Genomic DNA, 19,155 nt, shown 5'->3' with positions numbered 1-19,155 from the left:
TGAGCTTCGAAAGTCAATATTATACGTTTTTGTAATTTCTTTAAGTAATCTTCAGGAATAGGCTGAATTCTATGGGATTCTTGACGCACATTCAAAGCTTTGGTTTGGATGTTGGCTGGCTTTTGTTCTGTTCTGTATCAAGTCTTTTCTCCCAGTTTCACTTCCTTAAACAGCCACCCTTCCACCGAGACCATTTCTCCTTTGCCAGATTGGATTTTTCTATTTGTTAAAGACACAACTTTTAGACACTGTTCATTTGCTGAAGGATTATCATTTCTCTCCCACTTGTCCACTTTCCTCTGTTCTTTTAAAGACACCATGCACACCATGCTGCATGTTAACTTTTCATATAATAGCTAATTGAGAATCACCTGGTACATCCCTCAAGTAAGGTAGCTTTTTTTTTTATTGCTGAATGACTATATGGATGTTAAATGGATAAAAAACAAAACAAAAAATCAGCATCTGTCAAAATGGTGAGGTACACGGACTGGAAAATGAGTAAAAAAGTAATGCCGAAAGAAAAACCATGAAAGACCAGAACTATTGCTAAAGACCATTTTCAAAAATGACAAGGAGAGTCTAGTTCCTTGTAAGGAAAATATAAAAGAAATGAAGGATGTTTTTTCCCGCACAGTACTGTTTAATGGAAAGAAACAGAATAAAGCGGAATAAAGGTTATTTTGCGGTTTAATCATTATGAGGGGTGATAGGAACTTAAGGCTGGAGGCTTTAGTGGAATCATTGATCCAAAATAATCCCTTAATTCATGCAGCAGCTATATCTTTATGTCTTTGCCGTATAATTTTTTTACCTACAATGTAGTTTGGTCCTGTGATATAATCTGAATGCTGTATATATAACCTGTGGTGCTGCAGCCTGGAGTGGTAGTCCAATATGACGTCGGCGCAGAGGGAGCCCGTGATTGGCTGGTCAGTATGAGGAAGTTGCGAGGCGATTGTTGATTCCTGAGTAGTGAGATGGTGTAACTATATTATTATTAAAGCGAATAATAATGGTGAAGTTCTGATCCTGCGGGATTTTGCCGCGCGCCAGATTTGCGTCGTCTCCCGTGACGTTGTGAGTAAAAAGGTAGCTGGATGATGTGACGCTCTGTGATCAGGACGGCTAACTGCTAGCTTAGCTTGGGAACTAGCTCAGTTGCCTAACCGGGGATATATCTGTGGTCACCACCATTCATCCGTTTATATAGTCAGGCAAGTCGGTGGAGGTCCTGTTGTAGACCACACGGGACAGTTCGACCATTAGAAAAGTGATAAATCACAAAGAGAACAAAGACGAGGCTGTTAAGCGCAAGATAAACATTAACCTGTGTAAGCTAGGTTGCATCTTTTTCTCTAGCTGGCTGACGGTAAGGAAAAAACTTTAGCCAATATAATTTAGTTGAAGCTTAATTTTGGCATAAGTTGAAGTTTTTACTGTTTGGACAAAAACTTTTATTTCAATTTAATATCGACTTAGAAAAGAGTGCATAGTAACCCTTGTGTAATTTGGTGAACGCCGGTTACTGGGAAATGTAATCTGTAAGATCGATAGAAATAAAATGAATAGAAATATTTGAGCGCGTCAGTAGATTTTATGTGACCCGAGCTGTAGACTCGCTCGTGTTTTCTTTATGTATATAATAGTTGGAATGATGTTCTGTAAGTTTTTGCCTCTTTTGGACCATCAGTACAAAAGCTGGTTTTATTACATGAAGTTTGGCGCATGCAGCCAATACACTGAGCCGGGGTTGTTTCTGCCAGCTGAGCTGATTAATGGTTGCTAGGGTGTTAATGAACAGAGTGAGCAGATCAGGACAAACTCATTGCTGTTGATGCACCTCATGGGAGGAGTGTGATTGAGGGGAGAGGGCGCAAAGTAAAAAAATTGGCATTTAGCAATTGAAGAACAAATAGATTTTATGTGTGCAACTTTGCCAGCTCTTTCACTAGGTAAATATTACTAGCTATAGTTTATTTTTAAGTTCTTATGCTATAGTCCCTGTATCTGTTAAGGCTGCGATTAAATGTTATTTCAGCAGCTCTTTTGTGTGATCATTTTCTTTGGGTGTCAGTGGGGATGAATACATAAATTGGCACATTTCTTTTGATTCTGAGCCGATTGTGAGAAACATACATACTGTTGTATTTTTCCCACATTCAAAATAACTTGAACAAAAGGCTTTGAAAATCATCTTCGACCAGCCTCACACAGTTGTGCGTCATCGCCCAGCATTTATTGTCACTTAGTTTTCATTCCTTTGTCGCAGTTTATATCCTGTATATTATACAGATACAGATCAGGTGTCACCACTTTGCGTGACACCTGATCGCTCTACTCACGAAAGATTGCTGTGTCATGTCAGTTTACCTCCAGCCTGGCTGTGTGAGATGGAGGGCGGAAAGGACGTGCGAGTGGAATCTGCCCCATACTCCTGCTCCACCTGTGATGGAGGGGAGGTGCCTGCCCGCAACCTGACTCGAAGAAACAGAAAAGTCCGCAGCTTGAGCACTTCCTCAGCCAGCACCTCCTTTGAATACAGGTAAAGCAGTTGTCCACACATGAAACTTGATTTTATCTTTTTCTTTTCTTTTTTTTTTTTAAGGTGGTAATGAGCCATGTTTAAAGTGCAAAGTCAGAAGAATAGTATTACTTATAACTTCAACCCCTCGTTTTTATCTTTCCTTAGGGTTATGGTCGTGTGAGTGTGAGTGAAAAATTGCTGATTCACTGGTCAAAACCTCCTGCTTATCAGAGATGTGACCCTGGTGCAGACTAACCTTTAAGCAAACAAACCAGGGCTTGCTGGTTTTACAATATGCTTTAAGTTGTTGTCCAGTTGGTCAGCTCACTTTCATACAGAGCGTTGCTATAAAGGTCAAGATATTAATTCATTGCTGCTCACTAAATTTGCAGTAACTCTGTCACACACATACACAGGTACAAACAGCCACGAAGAGGCCCGCTACATGTAACGATGCCAAGTGTTCAGCCTGAAACATCCAGATGTTTTTTTTCTTTTTTTTAAATGGTCCATGTTGCCATGACTATAGTCCAGTAATGCAATCGGTTAACCTGATTGCATTACTGCGCTACCACCTTGTAAGCAGATTGGAAAATGTTGAGACACAATCACAGTTGCAGCAGCTGAGACTTTTGTGAAATGGATTTGTGTGGGTATCTGACTTCACGGAAACAGGATGTTTAAAACCTCTTTGGTTTGCTAACTGTTCATGTTGCAAGGTTTTTTTCAGAAGCATTAAGATTTAGGAGGAATTTATCCTAATTGGGAAAGGACCCCTTTCATTGTAGCAAAGCAAAAAGTGAAGTGGACCTCCTTGGCTGAAAAGTAACTAACGTGAGTTTAGTTAAAAGCTTACAATAAAACCAGAGCTTACGATAAGCGGATCACAGTTTGATATCTGTGTATTATTTTACTAATACAACACAATACAATATCTTCTGTGATCCAGTGCTGGACTGAAATATTGATACATTCTCAGATTGCTCGAGAAGTTACGCAGAAGTAAAGCTTACGTACACAGCTGGTTGCTTGGGGACGTTGTAGGCTCTGGTAACCTAGGTGACCGTCTAATGCAAGGATGTCAAACTCATTTTACATTGTGGGTCAGATACAGCTCATTTAGATCTCAAGTGGGCCGGACCAGTGAAACTGCCCTTTAACTAAACATTTAGTCAGAGGTCAAGTACAGTTTTAGCAGCAAGTCTCGGTTTTGGTTAATTCACAGAATTTTTTTTGGACCCACTATAAAAAAATATATTTCTATAATAGAGAACCTTTCTATTATTTAATTGTTTATCTAACACTTAACTAGTTTGGTGTGGTATGAGTGGTCATGTGGAGGTCTTTGTCAGTAGGAAAAGCTGTAAAGCATCTTCCAAAGCCTTCCAGGCCAATTCTGTCCCCCTGGCCTTATGTTTGGTCACATGTCAATCAACGATATACTTAAGTCTCATTGGTAGTCTCGTCAGTCTCTCACCTGAGACTGACCTGAGCAGTCTTTTTGCCCATAGTTGCTTGAAGTCACTAAATGCCATTTACTTTTTATGCTCTCTGGTTGCTACCACCACAAATCCAGTGTACACACAGCTTTACTCTGTTTTTGTACTTTAGTGTCAGAGCTTCATCTTTTTATTTCTCTTCTCTTTTTTCCTTTGCCCATTTGGTGAATGTAAAAGTCTTAAAGTTGCATTACTTTTTGTTTTTTCTCCACTGGAGGGGGAAAATGAGCCTAAAACAAGCTCACGACTGCTTATCGTTGATCGAACTGCTGTCACTTTAAAACATTTGCCTTTTCTCCACATCATCCCATTGGACTCCAGTTTTTTGGCGTTCTGACAAATACCAAAGCAGTGAGCGAAACAAGAGCAGCAGCAGACTCTGTAGAGTTGCAGACTTGGTGATAACTGTCAGTGCTTTTGTCAGTGTGAGCAGCGGCTCTGGCGTTGCGCGTTAGTTTCTTTACATGTTTGTATGAAAATATCGTTCAGTGCAGCTTTAAGAGCGCGTAAACGGCAGATGGTGCATTCGCAGAGTGAGACGGCTAAGAGGATTTGATTGAGTGATTCAGCATGAAGGCTGCGTTTGCGCCATCAGTGAATGCCACCGCTGACCTTTTGACCCCACACTCCAGTCACAATGCGTTAACAAAGCCTAATACAGACAGGTGCTTAAGATTTTCATTTTTTCCACTGCGCAGAAAGCAGATTTCTGTGAGCTCCAGAGTAAGTAAGTGGATAAGTAAGGCTTATAAAACAGCTTGTCGGGCTTAATTCACCGATGCACTGTTAACACTGCACCTACGACAAACAGACGCCCCAAAAAAGTCTAAATCTGAACAAAGAACATTTCAAGCACTGGGCTGTAGCGCCACAGTTTACACTTTCACCTATCAAATGAAAGGTTTCCAGATCGACGCAGTGACACAAATAGAGACTCTAGTGGTGTGTCGAAGCTAAGTAGACACAAAATAAGCAAATATCGGCTGATTTGTGAATTCTGTAAATTCTGAACTTCCGCTTCTGTTTTGTAGATGTCTCCAACAGCCTTTGTTTCGCTTCCCCCTTATTTTCTTTTTTTGTCTTGAAAACTGAAATTAAAAGTGTAATTTGTTTGGTGAAAACTTTGACAAAAAGAGTTGGTAACTTGGGAATTTCTAGAGACTAGCATCGGCATCAAAGGGTGAGTGACATCGTCTGGTCTTGAGCTCAGCTTCCAGTTTCCTGTAAACGAACAGATGACAGTAGAAGAGGTTGTGGGGTCAACTTATGCGCAGTTCGAGTAAGATGAGATCATTTTATAATGCCTTGGAGTCTTCATTTTCGTTCTTGCCCAACTACTTGCTGTGTTTACATGTGAATGTTTTGTTTTTTTATCCTGTCTTTTAGGAGGACTCAATCACTTCATGGACCGAGCCCTGTGACGACATTCGGCCCCAAGGCATGCATGCTCCAGAACCCACATGCAGTAATGTAAGTCAAACAGGGAGAGTTTTTTTTTTTTTATTTTTTTTTTTTTATTGTTGTCCACCTTTGGAAGTCATTCCTAAGCTTTAGTTTCAGTGTGAGTCATTGTACAGTGAACAGTAGTGAGTTTAGTGTGTCTTTGCATCATTAAAACCCACCTGTACAACAAAGCATCGTGTCATTGCTTTGAAATCCGGTTGGGCCTGTAAAGGGTTTTGGAACAGAGAAAAGAGCAGTGTTGCTAATGTCCTTATTTGCAATAGCCAATAAGGACATGAGTGGTCAACTTTTGGACCAGTTCTTTTACCTTCAGTTATGCAATCCTGTAGTTAACTTTGACGCTAATCTAGCATGTCAGTCTTGTGTAGTTTTCGTAGCACAATGGGTCTAAATGCTGCAGTCAAATTAGCGTTAAAGGCTATAAAGGAGCTTTTTAGCATCACGGTGAGACTTGTGCCATCTGAACTTTTGCAAGTCCTTTCAGATCTGGATGATTTTAAGGCCTAGCTAAAGCTAGCAGCAGAGTCTGTTTTTCTGGCCTTTTTTGGAGAGGCACAAAGAAAAATAATCTGAAATAAGTGATTGTCACTAAGGAAGTGCTGTGGGCTCAGTATTGATAATAAAAGCAACACCATAGTGTCATAAAGTACACATTCATTTCAGTTATTGTTGGATCTCTTTTCTTTTTTTAAATGACCCATATAGATCTACTCTACACAAAAAGCAATTTTTTTTTCTGTTTTTGTTTTTTAAACAAAAAACAGAAATGCATTTCTGTTCAGTTAAAAAAATAAAATAAATGAAAGAGTAGAACTGTTTTTAATCCTTTAAGACAGATTTAACACAAGCAAAGCAGGGCTAATACAGCTGACTGCTAATACACAGTCACTTTAGGTTTCCATGTTTCGAGTCAGGTTTTACTTTAAATCTAGAATAAAGCCTGAGCTGAGTTTGATGCTCGGAGGCTGTTTTCATGCTGATCTTCAAAAGCAGGTAAATTCCTCAGAGCTCAGGTCGTTGAACGCGTGCACATGCAGCACATACTCCAACGTGCCGAATATATATATTTTTTTTTTTAGCCAACGCCTTTAACAATGATTAGCTAAATGTTCTGCACAAGATTGAAGACCATGTGCATACTAACTAATCAGTAACTTGATCAGCCGTCCACATTGTGCAGGACACGCCAGGATGAGGAAACAAGTGTAGAAAAAATACTGTCGGCGTCATGACTGACATGCTCCATTGTTTCTGAACTCCAGTGCAATTTTGCTGTAAAACTAGTTAACACAGCTTAAAAATCATTATCATTCACTTCTTTGAAATAATCAGTTTATGAGAACAAGTCTTCCATGTAAATGTGCCAATTTCCTCTTTTGTAACTTCCAAGTGTAAACGCAGCATGTTGCACATCGTTTGGTACTTCACGTCTAGTCTTTATCAGCCGGTTTCAGTGCTTAAAGTGGAACCTTGAATCCAAAATGAGCTTTAGCATTACACTAACATCATTCTTCATTGTTGTGTTGGCATTTATTAATTTGTCATCAGTGATTTCATTCTAAACAGAGCTTGGTTATTAGTGTTTATGAGTCTGTTGGGTGCTTCGTGATAATCACACATTGGATCACATCAGCGCATCTGCTTTCCTTTTTTTGAATCTGTCTGACAAATCTGTCAGAGGCACGCTGGGTTTAGTGTGCCGTGAAATGCAAATTTAGAAAAGCAAAAAGTGCAGACTAGCTGCAGGTTTGAGAAATTATTTTTTTAAAATTCTTTTATTTTATTTTTATTTTAACCTCAGATCAGTCCATGCTTTATTTGAGGTTTAAGGTCATGTGCCTTAACTACTTAAGAGTGTTTGATTGTTTGGCCTCATAAATTTCTTGGTTGCCGTGTCTGGATGATAAGTGAGTGTCCTGCTGCGCATCTACCTTTAAACATAACATGTAGCATCGAAGAACGCTGTGTTGCGTTGTTAAATAGAAAGAAGGGAACATGAAGGTTCGAATAATGACTTTTACAACTGTTTAGATTGAGCATATCAACAATGATTTCTGTTCAGTTCTTCTCGTGTGGCTGAAAACAGCCTCACTGTTCTTTGTGTCCTGTGTGTTGAGCACAATACCCAGAATAAGAGAAGCGTTATGGGTCCCTTTCACATTGCTGAACTTTATAATTGCTTGGCTATGTGACACTTTCACTATGTTTAAGCTGTTACCGTTTGACCGTTGTGTCTTTTTGAGCCTCCATAAACATTAAAAATTATTTTAATTGACTATTTAGTAACACAACTTGCAACAGCATGCTTTTCTTTTTTTTTTTCTTATGTTCCTGTGGTAATGGCTGGTTTCATGGACGCGAGCATAAACCGTAATTTAAAAAAAAAAAAAAGGCAGCCAGAGTGTAAATGTCTTAAACCTGCATTCTACCTGAAGGTCAAAAAATGGTCATAGCTGTGGCTGCAAAAAGCTTTGTGGTCCTATAGACGTCTGTGGGAAAACATAACACTTTCCTAGCGAGTTTATGGGCTCGGTCACTTGTTTAACGTCCCACTCAATTTTTTAAAAAAAAGAAAAAAGAGAGGAAGTCTGTTTGTTGTAAATCCTTGTCATTATGTTTCGAAATAGTGTTATCTACACACTCACTGGCCAAAAGGTGATCACTCACAAACCATTAGTGAATAAGCGTAGGAGCTTTGTGGTCATTCCTACCCCTTTTTGTCACATCCTGTTGTTTGCAACCAAAGATGAAGGCGGCAGGACCGATCATGTCAAGGCTTCAGATTGGGTGATGTCGCTGTGGTTACGTCCATCTTTTCTGCTGTCAGTCTCTTGGTCATTTTTTTTGTTGATACTTTTTTTTTTTAAAAAGCCAAAGTTTCCTCAAATCTTGGATGCTCACCAATTTGCAAATGAATCACCTTTTCAACTTTCATGTACAGGAATCCAGTAGTTTCTCTGCATAAAAGATTGCATGCAATCCAACATATTTTGATAATGTTGTTCAAGGCGTCAGCACTACTTGTTTCTTACAGTCACTGTGGCATCACTGTCATATACACGAGTCACCTTATTTGATTGTGCCCTAGATCACTCATCGTGCTGCAGTTAGGAAAGTCTTGACATTCAAACTGTTGATCTCTTGACTCGATCAATCACATAAGTGTCTGCGTTTGTTCAGGCAGATTAGCTCCCTTAAAGCTGCTCGACAGGTTAAAAGTAGCAAAACCAGACTATCTTTATTCCAAAGGCTGCACTGTAGTTCTTTTCAGGATAACCTGGTTTCACATATTCAGTGTTTACAAGTGTAATGTTTGCACCTACTAAGGACCCTCAGCTGCTGTGACCAGTAGGTGCTATGCTTTAGGGCAGTAGGAAGAAGGAAATGTGATTAAAGGTAAAGTAGCACCAGTTGAGACCTTCCTAACTGGAAACTTGCCTCTTAGATCACACTCTGTGGAAGGGTGTGGCTGTGAGTGCTCAAAGCAGATGGATGCAGCCTTGTTTCACTCATTGTCGGCTTGTTTCGGGGAACTGCAGACACATGTGGCCACATTGATACCCGACACCCTAAATACACCCTGAAAACTTCACAGTGCATTGTTCTGAAGACCAGCCATGCTACTCCCTTTGTTCTGTGTTGTGCCTCATTGCTTTGTTGACTTCCACTTGAAAGACGAGAGCTGAGGCAACTGTAGTCAAATCCGAAGTACCGCTGAATGCACACAGAGTGCTTATGTCATGCCTACATGTGCTAAAACATAATCAGAACTTATGTTAATTTTTTCCCACTAAGTAGAGATTTAATTGAACCAAATTTTGGCCTTTTATTAAATCTACAAGTACGTTTAATTCCTTGTGATCAAAACTACTTAATTATCCAGAGTGGCCCAATGGTAGTGACAATATGTTTAATATATTATTTTGAGGTAAAGCCCAATGAGATGCACCAAGCGTGAGCAGTTCACACAAGCAGAGATAAGAAACAGAGTGTGCATTACTAGCATACCAGTGAACAGGTGTAGTGATTTACACATTTGTGATTGTGGGAGGAGACACAAATCCATTTAGGGTTGTCAGGAAGGGCATCTGTTGCAAAAACGGGCTAAATTAAGCGTGCAGAGAATAAGAAGAGTTCAAATTAGTTGGGTTTTATGTTTGTTTGCTTTATAGAAATTTACTGTAATGTTAGTGATCATCCTCAATCTTCCACTAAAACCTTTCTAAAGGATTCCCAGAAATGCCCCAAAAATATTTTACAGCAGGTACTATTCATAAACTTTGACTCAGCTCAGTTTTTTCTAATTATATAAATGTACACTGATGTGAAAATGTCAGCGGGGAGACTAAGGACAGCTAATGTCTGAAGGCAACTTCTTATTTGGTTTGTGACTTATTTGTGTTTCCTGTTACAGTCACACTGTAGGTTCCCATTATATCATGTGTGAAATGTGATTTTTATGCTATAATGTTTATCCTCTCAATAAAGTCCATATTGTTTAAGTCTCTCTCTGCTTACCGTAGAGCATGAGGAAGTTCAAATAGATCCTGGTGTAATACCATAACCCAGAATTGCATAATTTCCTAACAAAAGCTCTGTTGATGTGTTTGATTGTTTCCTTTCTTAAGCTGACAGATCACATTAGTCATCTGTCATGCCCATTGGTCTAAGAGGCCTTTCATTGCATTGTACCAGGTCTATGAGCTCCGAGTTGTACCAGCGTGGTTTCAGTGTTTGAGATAATCACACCTGTCTGACAAGGAAGGTCCTTCCCAGAAATGGGCGGGTTCAGTACAGCAGAGTGGGTGGAGTCTGCGATGAAGTCAACTTTAAGATGAGTGAGAGGTCTGATTCAGCAGCAGAATGCAACAGGAAGGTTTAGTGTTAAGTCCTCGCTGGGCCAAATATAGCCACGGACGATCCATCAGCAGGGGTGGCGTTGCTGCTTGTTGTTGTTAGTTGTTTTCAGCGCATGGAGACACTTCCAGCCTCTCAGACTGCCGGTGGCTGACTCGCGACTGGACTTCAGGAAGCAAACTGATTCAGCTGCTATAATGTGCAGCTTTCAAGGAAGTAGTTAGAAGCGGAATGAAGTGTTTTGTCAGAACGGGCCACGACGACAGAGCCCCGTTCTCCAGCTGAGTCATCCTGAAGCAGCATCTCCGTTACATGTGTACAGTTATGAAGTTCAACCAGTGTGTACTGCAGGACGCTCCTGCGAGCCACAGCGAGAACAGGGTCTGGAAATGGTGAGAAGGCTTTCTAGCATCTTCTGTGTCTTTCTCAACAGAGAGAACATGTTCAATAGGTGAAATATTAACTGGCATGCCACCGCTGCCAGACAGATGTTCAGAGAGTTGCACTGCAGTGACCTGCAGTGTAGGTAATATTAAACTGCTTCTTAAGTTTAGACAGAGAATTCCACTTTATTTTTGCGGCTCGTTAACAAAAATAAACATTTAAAGTTGTTGTTTACGTGTGCCGGGCTTACTGATTGAAAGGGGAAGGTCAGGCTGAGCGTGCTTTGAGGTGGTCAGAGGAGAAACTGTCCATGAATGGATCACAGCTTGTTGCTGCTTCAAATGCTAATGAAGTTTTGCTTTTGTCTCATGTGATTGTGTTTGAAAGCAGGCCTGCACTGCTCAGTTTTAGATGTTTGGACACGTGTGTGTGTGTGTGTGTGTGTGTGTGATTGTGTGTGTGTGTGTGTGTGTTTGTGTGTGTGTGTGTGTGTGTGTGTGTGCTGTGTGTGGTGTCGTGTCAGTTTTAGATGTTTGGACACGTGTGTGTGTGTGTGTGTGTGTGTGTGTGTGTTCGGGTCAGTCAGAGCCAAATCATTCGAAATGTTTTACTACATGTAACTAGTCCTCTTGTTTTAAAGAATGTACCAGCCCTCACAGACTTTGTAAGTAATCTGTGATTGTTCTAATTTTGAGTTTGGGGGTATTTTGTCTTTACGTCATTTTAGGGTTTTTTTTTTTTTTTTTTAAAGAAAGGGGAACTGAATGTGTCATTGGTTTTTTTTATCTGTTATGGTGGGAGTTTCGTAGGTGTGTTTGCTGTGGGGGGTTTTTGGGGGGGGGGGTTTAAACACTGGTCACTGTTTTATCATATGGGGTTAGTAGGAGTGTGTTGCTTTAACAGTGTGGCAGCTGTTTTAGAAGCATGTAATATGTCCTCGGGTGAGGATTAAAGCTTTAAGGATGTTGAGTCAATCTATTGCGTTGATTCCTGTGACATTGATTCAGAAGAAGTGAAAAAGCGGGTCAGTGTGGTTGTTGCTGCAACTTCCAAATTTTTAGCATTAAAAAAAAAAAATAGCAGGTCATGTGCATTTGCTGTTGACAGAAAGCTGTAAACTATATGTAGAGATGTAAGGTCTCAACACACTCACGGAGGGAAGAACCGTTACAGGCTGATGGAACAACTTCAGCACCACAGATATGATTTGGTACTTTGTCTGATTCCTGTGGTCACCCACACATTCAGTGCTGATTTCACAGAAATACTCATGTAGGTTAATGCATTACTTAATAATTATTCATTTTTGTATGTGTTTGCATGTCCAACTGTATCCATGAATGCGCTGAAGTCTTGTCATGAGTAGTTTTGGAAGTTTTTGCACCAGGATAGCCGCATGATTTTATTTCATTCCTGAGGTCTATGCTCGTTCTACAGCTGAAATTGAAATGTTGAAGTTTTATTGATAACAGATAAGGGAGAAGTTGTTCTGTGAAAATCTATTCCTCTCGGTAATTTAGCCACCTGACTGTAACGAGGCTCAACACCCCACAAAAAGTCATGCTGATGCTAAGCTAATTAATGTTCATTTTGTTTCAAAGCTAATGCTGGGTCGGTGCATAATACTCCTATTGTATCATGCATTTTAAGTGGCTTTAGTGGTTTGATCCAAACGTTTATTAAAGGATTTACTGAAATGTGTAGATGCGGTTTGATTAAAATCAATAAGGAAGGATTTTAAAAAGCTCTTATATGAAAGTGTGTTTTTAAAAAAATAAAAAATAACGAGTATGTTTGACTGTGCAGTTATGCTACTGGTGACGGAGCCTGAATAATTTCTGACTTTTCACTCCTGTAACTTTAATTGCATATATTTCCAGGGCTGTAAAACCAGCTTCTTGCATAGGAACTGCTTGTACAGAAACTAGAATCAGCTGATTCTAGAGTCATTAAGTTCCTAATATGTATGGCAGAGCTGTAACTAACTCAGGTCAGCAGACTTATCTCTTTTTAACCTGTGAGAGTTTCATTCGTCCTGTTAGTTTCTACTTCAACGTTTTAATCAGATGTTTGTTTGTTTTTTCTTGCATATTTTGCAGTTTTGTAAGGATTTTAATAACCGAGATGATCATGAGGTTGAGTCAGAACCCTGCAGACAGATTCACAAGTGTGTGGCAGCAGAGCTAGACAGTAAGCCGACATGTCTAATTGGATAGGTTCTGAGCAGCCTTGGTGGCGATGAACAAGAGGAATTTTCAGTTAGCTGATACAAGATGTGTTGACTAAGATCTCGGTGCTCACGTCCCAGGCCCTTTACGTAAGCCGGTGATGCAGCTCGGTGCCGTTTTGCACCAAGTGACGATGTCTTTGTTCTGACCTGTTTCTTTGTTCAGGCACATTCAGGATCCCGCCAGCCAGAGGCTGACGTGGAACAAACCACCAAAAAGTGTCCTTGTCATCAAGAAGATCCGAGATGCCAGTCTGCTACAGCCTTTCAAAGAGCTCTGCAGGTTCCTCACCGAGGTAACCACAAACCGAAGGGCGGGGGGCAGCGTTTGTTGGTGGGAAGCTGCTGAGTGTTAATGTTATACCGCATGTCCAGTAAAAATAACAGGCTCTCGATTGTCGTGTGTCATTTAGGTGAAAAGCATGATTGTTTACGTGGAAAAGAAAGTCCTGGAGGACCCAGCCATTTCAGGCGATGAAAACTTTGCGGCCGTTACAAAGAAATTCTGTACTTTCAGAGAAGGTAGGGACACCAGTCATCTCTGATCCAGTTACATGAAGTGTTTATAACTTTTTTTTAAAAATAAGAGATGTAAATGAGCTGTTGTCTACATATCTCTTAGATCTCGACGACATCTCCAACCGTGTAGACTTTATAATCTGTCTCGGTGGAGATGGAACTTTGCTGTACGCATCTTCGCTCTTCCAGGTATTCAGCCGGTCGCCCACGCCGCACTCTGTGCGTTTTTGCTTTTGCTGCTGTAAACATAACCATCTCCTCCCATCGTAGGAGAGCGTTCCACCAGTCATGTCCTTCCACCTGGGTTCCCTGGGCTTTCTGACCCCATTCAAATTTGAAAACTACCAGTCTCAGGTCAACCAAATTATTGAAGGTAATGAATGTTTTCTAACTGGTCTTTCAGCCTCCATGTTTGTATGACCTACTTGTACAAATCTTTCCATTCTTTTTGCATAGCTGAAAGTTTTTGTGTGTTATTTTCCGTAAAGGAAGCTTAAAGCATTTGTACTGATTGCAGGTAACGCTGCCATTGTCTTAAGAAGTCGCTTGAAAGTGCGGGTGCTCAAAGAGAACTGGGAGAAGAAGGCCAGGGTGGACGAAAAGGGGATCATTTTGACCAACGGGGACATTGAAAGTAGCCGCAAAGCCATGCAGTATCAGGTAATGTGTCCACCTCGCATTGGGACAAAGACATTCAAACTGTTCCTGCTGCAGAATGCAGATTCACAGACGATTGTCCCCTGTAGGTTAGAGCTTCTGGTTCTCCGATAAAAGTTTTTGTCACATAACTGCAGGGTCCAGCTCCCCTCGCAGCCTCAGCCCGCGCTAAAAATAGGTCAAAACGGCTCGCTAATGCAGTTTGCTCGTCGTGACTCGGCCGTCTTCAAAGAAGGCGCCTGCAGGCTGTTAACCTGCTGTTTAAAGAGAAGCAGGAGCAAACTGAGTCATTAGCGAAATGTAGCTCTGACCGCACGTATGAGGTTAATGGCTTCTGACAAATATTTGTACTGGCACAAATCCAACAATGTGGTGCGAGTGGGTGACATCATATCAGCAGACATGGGGGTTGTGGCAAATTGAAAATCGTTTGATGTGTGAATTGTGTTTTTTTTTTTTGTTTGTTTTTTTGTTTTTTTTCCCCTCCTTCCTCCCACAAATCTGCAGGTACTGAATGAGGTGGTGGTGGACCGAGGACCCTCCTCCTATCTCTCTAACGTAGACCTGTTCTTGGATGGACACCTCATTACTACGGTGCAGGGAGATGGTGAGTGGCATGAGAGCGCGGAGACTTCAAGGCCGTCCAGAATCAGGGCGTGCTGACAGTGAAATCAGATCAGTGCTGCGTGCTGATAAGGCTAACAACAGTTTTGCTTCACTATGTGCTTATTAGAATGAAAACAACAGAATTTGAGAACAAACAACAGAATTTGAGAACAAACAACAGAATTTGAATGAAAACAACGGAATTTGAAAACAAACAACGGAATTAGAAATGGCAGGTTTTAAAGGTAGAAAAGCCAAATGGCTGCTCTCTGGGACTCTAAGTGTTCAGGATATCCATGAGTCACTGCAAAGGTTTGGCTTTTTTATTTTAGGAAGAAAAATGTCTAGAAGCTTCTGCACAAAGTTCTTCTTCTGCACAAGAATTACTAAGGGGTGACGGTCAGTCAGAGATGCAGGCTGAACTTTGCCCTTCGTTACACTCTTTTGATGGCTCAGTGCATTAAGTACCTGGGCTTCAGTGAAAATGTGCTTTTGCATCTCTGTCCACTCAGGTGTGATAGTCTCCACACCCACAGGCAGCACAGCGTACGCAGTGGCAGCAGGAGCTTCCATGATCCATCCCAACGTCCCAGCCATCATGATCACCCCCATCTGCCCGCACTCTCTCTCCTTCAGACCAATCGTGGTGCCGGCCGGGGTGGAGCTCAAGGTACTGGCGAACTTGCCAAAAAAGCTCATTCATCACGTGCATTTGCTATTATTTATTTGTTTTAACAAGAAACAGGCAAGTCTTACAAGTAGATCTCGTTTGAATCTGAGCGGTAACGCCACACACACAAAAGATGAAGCATGTTCTTTCTGTGACTTCTGCATTTTTTTTTCTGCGTTGCCTCTCAGATAATGCTCTCATGTGACGCCAGAAACACAGCATGGGTGTCGTTTGATGGACGAAAGAGACAAGAGATCTGCCACGGGGACAGGTTAGTCTGCATGCCGAGGCCATGATATAGACATAGACACACACTTGATAAGTTTAACGCCCCTGCAGCTGCCTCAACACTTAAAGGCTTTGTTATGTAACCTTATCAACCTGCCTTAATGGGCTTGAGTCCATGAGTGTCTCCTGAGTCCGATCCAGCTTCTTCCTTTATGTAACTCAGCAAAAACATAATCAGCTTTCTGGTTATTGGAAGAGAGCTGCCAGGATTCCTCAGTAAATGCCTGCTGTTTTCTTTTTTTTTTTTTATATATATATAAGGAAGTTTGAAGACAACACCTCTTTTGTTGAGACTGCAAACAATGAACATTTTCTTTCCTTGTTCAGTCCTTAAAAAGTACAACTCCTTTCATTTATTTATTTATTTTTTTCCCATTTCAATTCTTGCTCCAGTATTACCATCACCACTTCCTGCTTCCCCGTTCCATCGATCTGCTTCCGGGACCCGGTTAATGACTGGTTCGAGAGCCTGGCCCAGTGCTTACACTGGAACGTGAGGAAGAAGCAGAACTACCTCAGCTCAGAGGATGAGGAATTCTGAGGCCTTCTTCGGGGTCTCCTTAAAGTCTTGGTTTTAGCTTGACCGTTCTCTGTGCCATTTTTTTTTTCTTTTTTCTCCATCTTTTACGGATAGAAGGTCTCACCAAACTCCCTTCAAAAAAATAAAAAAATCTGTTATAATAGTTTTCAGTAAAACGAGGTTGCTACAGCCCCTCATTTCATCCACCTTCACGGCAACAGTTTTAGTTCCCCCACCCCCTCATGAAGACAGCTTTCTTTTGATTGGCTGCGCTTTGTAAATAGAAGGTTAGGGATTGTCTGTTCTCACTGACATCATAAATACCCAAAACTAGAAGGAAAAAAATGACCGAGCAGTTTGAAGCTCTACCAGTGTACCACTGTGCATATATGATAGAAAATAAGGACAAGCATTCAAGGTCCTTTTAATTAAAAAAACAAACAACTAATACTAAGTCCTACTTTCTAAAATACTGTTTCATCATTCTTGTTTTTTGGTAAACATTTCGTTCACGACAGTAAAAAGCTAAGCTCCTGTAACGACTGCAATTGGCTGAAATGTGGACGCTGCGACATGCCCTTAAAATTCAAAATATGACTTTAATAAATAAAAACAAATGAGCATTTTTAAAAGCATTAGTTAAAGAAAATTAAACCAAATAAAAAAAATTTTTCTTTGTGAACTTTGAAGCATTAATACAATTTCCCAAATGTTCCCACTGGACGTTCGGTGTGTGAGACTTTTAAAACGATGGATTTTTGAATGGAGTTTGGTTCCACTATTACTCCAGGATCTGAATGCTGTGAAAACCTCTCCTTTCTTGAAGTTGAAACTTCAGCTTGTTAACAAAGTGTTTTGACTAAAAATGAAAAGGAAATGCAACACTTGAAGTGATCTTGTACTGAAACTTAAAGGTCAGTTGTGGTTATCAGATGTGTCGTAGCACTTTTTAATCAGATGGCAGGGTAAAAACTAGCTCTCTGTGGGGGTGACGGCAGAGTTGCACCTTCCAGGAAAGATCCAACTCTGGTAAAAAAAAAATATGGATGTAATGCTATCAATGAATGGCAAATGTTGTTTTTAGAGTTTTTTTTTTTTTAGTTGCGTCTCATGGAGGAGCAGATTTAAAGTACATCTACCTAGCAACACAACATTACAGACTGTGCCTTTAAACACTGGTATCATTCATGTAAAGAAGTAATATTTTTCAAGGTTTACACCACACTTTAAAAACAAAAATAAAAATCACAGATTTGTGTTTTTGTGCATTCTCATTGTTACCACATTGTGACTGTTTGTCTGCGCTGTTCACAGCACTTGATTGTCACTCGTTTGTGTCATTTATTACATTGTGTAATATCGCTACTATCAACCACGGTGTGAACACTAGGAGGCGGTATCCATTCCAGGCTAAGAGAACACAGATTGGAAGTCTTCGTATTTCATACTTTGTATTTTTAAAGTCTGCTTTTTAAAATGTGCTTTAAGCCATAGTATATTTTATAGACCAATGTCTGTGGGCTGTGGGTGGTTTAATGGTCTGTGTGTGAGACTTTGGATCTGTTCTTATCAGTTTACCCCTGTGCTGCCTTTCGTGATTACTTTGAGGTGGCCTGCCTTACATGTCTGTTCGGGCTTAGTGCCCGGAAGTTAATATATATGTGTTGTGAATTGGCTCAACAAACTGTGTCGGGGTGAAAAGATGAATAGCTTTCATCTGTAACGCTAAACAAAAACCACCCGAGCACTAACAGCTAATTATTCCTTAAACCTTTGAGTATGTATATAAATGTAATGTTTGAATAAGATGTATTTTGTAAAGTTCATGTGTTTATTAACAGTTTCTAATGTATTACTAATGGATAATAAATCTATTTAGTACTTTTTCTTTTACATTCTTTGGTTGTAAATTCTGTTTCACTGATGAAAACCAATCTGCTTTTAGTAGTTCTGCTCATCCAACTGAATTTCTAGCACGGTGTCATTGGACAGAAGTACAAACTGAGTTAAATATCTCTTGAAATGCATTCCAGGACAAAGTGAAAAATCTCATTTCTGACGTGGACGGTGGCAGAATTATTTCAAATGTTGGTCTGAACTGTTTAATCTCAGTTTAAAAACACACACGCGAAGTTCAGTAAGATAACCAGGCTTTGACGACCCTTCTGTGAAGCATTGTCAACTCTCAAAGTGCTTTTCACTTTTGTAAATGGGAATTTTGTATGAGTACACTTGTTAATGTTTCTAATATGGAGTCTGATATTTTTCCCAAAACATTTAATAAACAGGTTTAACCAACAACCGTCTGATCATGTGCTTCGACAAATGAAACCAGTTATATCATAAAATCACGGGCATTTGCACAGAGTTACTTTAAGTACAGTCCTGAGTCGCATGGTACTCGACACCATGGAGTGAAGTGCAGGCTTCAGTGAGAAGTAGATGGATCAGCTGGTCCCGTGTCAGGTCTTTGCTGACTTTCCCCCCCTCTTTCTTAAGGACGTAACTTTCAGATAATGTTCACCTGCTGTAGATCAGTATTTTATTTTTTTTTAAAGTCCTGCCACTTTTTTGTCCTTCGTCCTGTCCAGTTTCCCCAAAATGTTTAAGTACACACTTCACATCACGCCAAGTTATAAGTTTTCACCCGATAGCTCTCTGTTTTGTGACGTTTTCAGCAACAAGGAGCCTAAAGAAACCATTTAAAATAGCTTCTTTGCCCAGTTGCCTGTTATGTGCAGACACAACACCGGTTCATCCTTTGATAAGGTGTTTTTTATGCTTGAATGATTCATCATGATTCAGTTTTAAGTGGCTTAACATACACAAAAACATTCCTCTGAAAATCCTCGTGTAAAAGGTGACTGAAAAGACCACTTTAAAAAGTTACGTTGACGTCAGCCTGTTATTGTGACGTCAAATGTTGTTGTACTTCTC

At 40.3% G+C, this 19,155-nt stretch overlaps 1 protein-coding gene across 7 annotated transcripts; it reads left to right on the top strand.

Moving 5' to 3' along the window:
* Positions 1–837: 837 nt before the first annotated feature.
* On the top strand, positions 838–18,513 carry nadka (NAD kinase a). Of its 7 annotated transcripts, none has more exons than XM_005938127.3 (12): positions 838–932; positions 2,369–2,545; positions 5,413–5,496; positions 13,125–13,254; positions 13,372–13,480; positions 13,581–13,666; positions 13,748–13,850; positions 13,995–14,137; positions 14,642–14,741; positions 15,253–15,410; positions 15,599–15,681; positions 16,092–18,513. In XM_005938127.3, exons 1-12 carry the CDS (start codon positions 898–900, stop codon positions 16,237–16,239), a joined length of 1,356 nt encoding a protein of 451 aa, XP_005938189.1. In that variant the 5' UTR covers positions 838–897; the 3' UTR covers positions 16,240–18,513. The 7 variants fall into 7 exon arrangements, with proteins under 7 accessions (XP_005938189.1, XP_014194189.1, XP_014194191.1 ...); XM_014338703.1 differs by lacking the exon at positions 838–932 and adding an exon at positions 939–1,080; XM_014338705.1 differs by lacking the exon at positions 838–932 and adding an exon at positions 939–1,092.
* The last annotated feature ends 642 nt before the right edge of the window (positions 18,514–19,155 follow it).

The sequence above is a fragment of the Haplochromis burtoni genome, unplaced genomic scaffold, assembly GCF_018398535.1.
Source record: "Haplochromis burtoni strain Fernald_Lab_line unplaced genomic scaffold, NCSU_Asbu1 Contig_244, whole genome shotgun sequence".
NCBI lineage: Eukaryota > Metazoa > Chordata > Actinopteri > Cichliformes > Cichlidae > Haplochromis > Haplochromis burtoni.
Note: the sequence above shows the minus strand (reverse complement) of the source record. Positions and strands in the feature narration are given on the sequence as shown.